General features: G+C 37.8%; 1 protein-coding gene across 1 annotated transcript; it reads right to left on the reverse strand.

Moving 5' to 3' along the window:
* Positions 1-203: 203 nt before the first annotated feature.
* LOC111025427 (DYAD protein) lies at positions 204-3967 on the reverse strand. Its single transcript, XM_022303406.2, has 8 exons — positions 3710-3967; positions 2164-2521; positions 1708-2091; positions 1559-1616; positions 1390-1473; positions 939-1291; positions 747-852; positions 204-653 (listed from the first exon to the last, which is right to left on the reverse strand). Exons 2-8 carry the CDS (start codon positions 2385-2387, stop codon positions 534-536), a joined length of 1329 nt encoding a protein of 442 aa, XP_022159098.1. The 5' UTR covers positions 2388-2521; positions 3710-3967; the 3' UTR covers positions 204-533.
* Positions 3968-5291: the final 1324 nt, after the last annotated feature.

Raw genomic sequence — 5291 nt, forward strand, 5'->3', positions numbered from 1 at the left:
CATATATATACATATATTCGGCGTACTAACAAACTAGACCAACAAAACCTTCAAAAAAACATACAACTACAGGAGTACTATCCTTTTGTTTATACTATAGTTTTACTTTTCTAGATAATTATTTTAATGTTGGATGACCCTATATCACTTTTAATACAATGAATATCCATACTCTCGTGGTACCATTAATTTTCCCACATAACTTAGAAAGCAACTGGCGGCATAGTATATAATAATATCAGAACTCTCCAACATGATACACTCAAAATAAGTTAAATCGTACTGCTGTGGGGATGGGAAAAAGGATCAAACGCTTAGGATAATATATACTGGTTATCAAGTCAACCAGGTGTAAGAATCTATCAATCCATCCAATCAACGGTCTCCACGTGGCAAACCCGGGTTGGCTACTCTACTACTAATCAAGGTTAGATTTTCCTAAATCCTAAATGTCAGCTTTATAGACGCTGTACATTATCTTGTTCTAAATCCTACAACCAAGACCGAGTCCAAAAGCACCTCTAATTTCACCTTTATCCCAATCTCTGATACTTCGAATGGGATGATGCCTCTAACTTACACACTGAATTCCGCAACTCCATCACCTGTTGCTCCATTTTAGCTTTCCAACTGAATAACTCCTGAAACATTTCCTGTTAACACAAGCCATATTATTATCGAGTCCAAATGTCAATCGACACGGTCTAGAGCAGTTTAGATTTAAACTACTACTGACTAGCATTTACCTGAAACATATGTACTGAAGTATCTGGTTCGGACTTCGAATTTCCAGTGGCCGAAGAATCTGAGGTTACGTTAGCCCCGTCATCTTCTTGCTTCTCCATGACATCTCTGAATATGGATCCAAATGAAGAAACAAATCAGCTCAGAGTGAGTAGTTTCAGAGCACATGTACAAGTCACCGTGCTTTTTTTTACCTCTTTGATTTGGATAATTCCTCTAGCAGCAGCTCCCGCTTTTCTTCTCTACCACCGCGATTCTGAGTTAAATTATTTCCATACTTCAACTCGAAAGACGGGGCAGGATAGAAATCTTGAACTATGACATCCTGCTGAGCACTAAAAATATTGTTGCCCTCAAACCAGGAAGCGAGTTCATCCTCCTGAAAGTTAACCAGGTTGGTGCTTTCTAACCAATCTTCCCATCTTTCAGAGGCAGGACTTGCAAGCTGTTGCTTTGATGGCTGCACACAACCCAATGAACTAGTAATCTCCATCAGCTGCACCTCAACCTTTGTTTTCCAAGTCATCAATTCCCCAGAAAGTATGCCCTAAAATGTTTGAAAAATGGGTCAAACTTGAAATATTGATTGATACTTTCCTGCTTTAATTGTGTGGATAGGAAATCAGAACTGGCATAATAAGTTACCTGCAGACCTTTCAGACAACCAGTAATTTCATTTAGGCGTTCCTCAGTGACAGCTTCCTTTTTAATCAATTCCTTATGAATGATCTGTAATTATCATGCGAAAAAATTGGTGGCCAAGAAAATAATGAAAAAAATTCATGTACGGCTATGGAGAGTACATCTTATTCACCTCCATGGAATTTAGCTGTTCTTGATCGCGAATCTTAGATGCCAGTTCCTGCATATCCCTATTTATTTGCAAGAGAAACAAAATGAGAATTTAGAAATGCCCCAGGGCAATAGATTTGTTATGCAACTCAAATTCTCTAGTTCCAATACCTCTTCATTTTGGCCATTTCAGCCCTGAGAAGCTTCAACTCGCCAGCAGATTCAGTTTCTTCAAAGTCGCCACCCTTAAGTATTGGCCGAGAATGAGGAACCCAATATGGGTCATGCACCCCAGCCTCCTGTCTAATATTTGCAAGATCAGCATTTTCGAGCCAATACTCCATTGTTCCATTAGCATTGTACCACCGCCGAAATCGCTCAGCCCCACCTGGTGCCACTTTGCCATCAATGTGCTTCAATAGATGATCAAGCAAGCCAGTATCACCAATATGCTTACGAGCTGCTGTTCGCAACACTGGACGTGGAATTGGGTTCTCAAATGTTGCTCCCTCTGCCTTCATGAGTTCCCACATACTTCGCTCAGCCAGCCTATACCTGGACAACACTCGCTTCATAACTAAAGGCACATCCAGCATAAATACGATAGAAAAGAAATAAAGATTCTACCTCTCTGCTGACCATCTTTCTATTGTACTCTCATTCTTCTTTTGCTTGCACTTCCTATAACTATTACTAAGACAAGTACTTTGCCCTTGTTTTGCAAGTAAAGATGCTTTCGCCTCCTTAAGTCTACTACGGCTAAGCCGCTTCCTCTTCTTAAATGTCGGTATCATTGGAACTTCAGTTATTAATGAGTTCTCTTCATCATTCAAGTTATCTTTCTCAGCCATGTTTGATGAATGCTGAGGCGGATTTCTCCCACGGTTCACCCGACTCTGAAAATCCCAATATTTGCCAACAGAAAATCTTTCAGGGCCTCTTAAGACTTAAGAGTTGTGCTGTATTCCAGAAGTTCTCAATATTCCTGATTCAAATACATTCGTTAGATTATTTTCAGTTCAAACAACACTGCAGATGAAAAAAGCTTCTCTACCGCCATATGATTAGATGTTACTCTTTTCTAGATAGGAAAAGAAAGCGTTAATTGTAAAAATAAATACAAGAAAGCACTCTGCTTTTTTTTTCCTTTTCTTTTTCTCACTAGAAGAAACATTTTTCAAACTCAGTTATCCTTTTCCAATCTAAAAGTTTAGAGTTTATTTCTAAAAACCAATCGAACAGCAACTTGCTAAGTAATTCAAATGTTTTAATATTGAAGCTTGGCCCCTGAAAAGTATAATGAGCTTCTAGCCGAGTGATAATTTATTCTACAATACTAATATGGAAAACAACAGTCTCAAAATATACAAATGAAACACCAATATACAAAAATCTGAGAGTCAAAAGATGTTAAAGCCTGTAGTTTAAATCAAGTCAGTACATCAACAAGCATCAGAAACGAACATAAAATATAAGCCAAAATCGAATCATAATAAGTTCAGCTATACGCATATGAGCCACACACAATTAACATACTGTATACAGAAGTCAAAACAAACTATTAAAAGACATCTGAATCTCAAACAGCTCAGCCATTCTGATATGCGGAATGTGAAGCTTGGAAACAGTGTTTGGTAATTGGTATTCACAAATGAGATTCGTGAAATATGATTTAGACTTATTTATTTATTATTTTACATCATACAGAATAAAAGAGATTGAATTATATAAATACCTCCAAAATCTTTCCATGAGAAACAAGACAAAGAAAAGGGTGTCAAGAAAAACTCATCAACTGCATAACTTTCAAATCAACAAAGTACAAGAATGCGAAATTTCCCACAACACAGAGTAAGTCTATGTGAATCCTCTACTATTTTAATCTTCTTCAAAAGTAACAGAGAATAAAAAATAAGTCCACCATCTTATCAAACGGACAAAAGGGTAACTAATCTAAACCACTTCTACTCTATTTCCTCAACTTTCCCAGTAAGAAAACACATCAAACATTCTCAACACAGAAAAGACAACTCATACATATAGCAAAAAGTAAGAAAGAAAGCCACTCAGTCCAGCTCTTAGCATGGTAGAAGAACAAAGTGTGTAAACATGAGATTAAAAAATAAAATAAAAGCAAAAACAAGGCTAGAACACAGGGTTCCAGAAGAATTACAGTAAAAAAACCCGTCAGAATCGAAGGCATTGTAGAATCTGAAGAACAGAAACGTGGGTATGGTAGCTGGGAGGATTCAGGAGATTAAGAAGCAGAGGAAGCAGCAATGGACTGGAGACTGGAGAAGAAGAAGAAAAAACCGAAGCAGCGGAGCGGGGGGAAATAGTGAGAGAAAAAGCAAGTGGGCGTGGGCGTCACGGTACGCTACTACGGGATTGATTAATTTCACCGCAGAAAAAGGAAATACAAAAATTCTGAATTTCCTAAACCCTAACCGCCAAAAACCTTCGAGAATTCTTGTCTTTTTATTTTTTTCATTTGTTTTACAAGTTGGTCAATTTTTACCCTAATCTTTTCGTTTCACCAAATTAGACCTTAAATAAGTGTCAGTAAGTTTTACTCTCTATTTTATTTTTACTAACTTGCCCACTCATTTTAGCAATGAGTAAATATCAAATCTCCAAACATATATTTTTTTGTATAATATATAAGGGTAGGAATTTGAATGTATTACTACTTAGTTGGAGATACATACCTTAACCAATTGAGTTAGCAATCTCAAAAATATATTAGTTTCGACAAAATCAAACTTTTCGCAAAATTAAGTTTGATCCATTCACTAGAGGTGTTCGCAGGTTGGGTTGGGGGTTTTTTGGACGAACCCAAATTTTCGGGTTAGGCATATTAGAGAACCGACAAAACCGAGGAAGATGGTCAACCCAACCCTTACATTTTCGGGTCGAATCAGGTTGGGTCATCGGGTTGAGACGAAAACTTCCATCACGCTGAGCAAACCACGAAAACAAACGTGCCAGGCAAAAACGAACAAACATGGCGAAAAAATCCAACCCACTCTGAAACTTTCGTCACGTAGCAGCGGCCATTCGAGGAGGATGGAAAAAGGAGGGGGAGAGTAGAGATAAGAGACGGGGGATGTAACGCCCCAGGAATTTCACCATTTCCAAACAGGGACCGTTACTAAGACTACCTAAAATTTTCACATAAACAAGAGAAGTACCTTCACAATAATACTAAGCAATAAAGCTACCACGTTTCCGCTGCGCTACTCTATTTTTAACACTCACGAGAGCTTGAACAATTAGAACAACAACACTAAAGATTTAAGAGAAACTCGCCTCCTATACAGATAAACCATTTAATGCCGACTTCACATTAACCAAACCCGTCCAGAAAACCTTTCCTAACTATAAACCATTCACTAAACGAATATTAACATCTCGAATGGCAATGAAACAAAAACTAATTCAAGTACAATCAACTTAAACAAATGTATTCATAAATATCCTAGGTAGGTTACAATCCCGTAGTTCATGAAGACAACAAAATTAATGCTCTAAAAAGAATAATGAATCGGCAACCTTACAACATCATTTAGACAATAAACTAAACAAAACCAACCACTAACAACTCAACTACAAGATTACGTAGCCACAACTATCCTAACTAAAAGAAATTAGTTGCACACGGCATAGCTAATGGTCTTTCCGATCAAGCCTCCTCCTCGCCATCACCATCCCACGAGCTAGCTCGATACCTGCAAACTGGAGGGGAAAAGAGGGAT

This window comes from Momordica charantia, assembly GCF_013281855.1.
Source record: "Momordica charantia cultivar OHB3-1 chromosome 1 unlocalized genomic scaffold, Mcharantia_2.0 BLBB01000001.1, whole genome shotgun sequence".
In the NCBI taxonomy this organism is placed as follows: domain Eukaryota; kingdom Viridiplantae; phylum Streptophyta; class Magnoliopsida; order Cucurbitales; family Cucurbitaceae; genus Momordica; species Momordica charantia.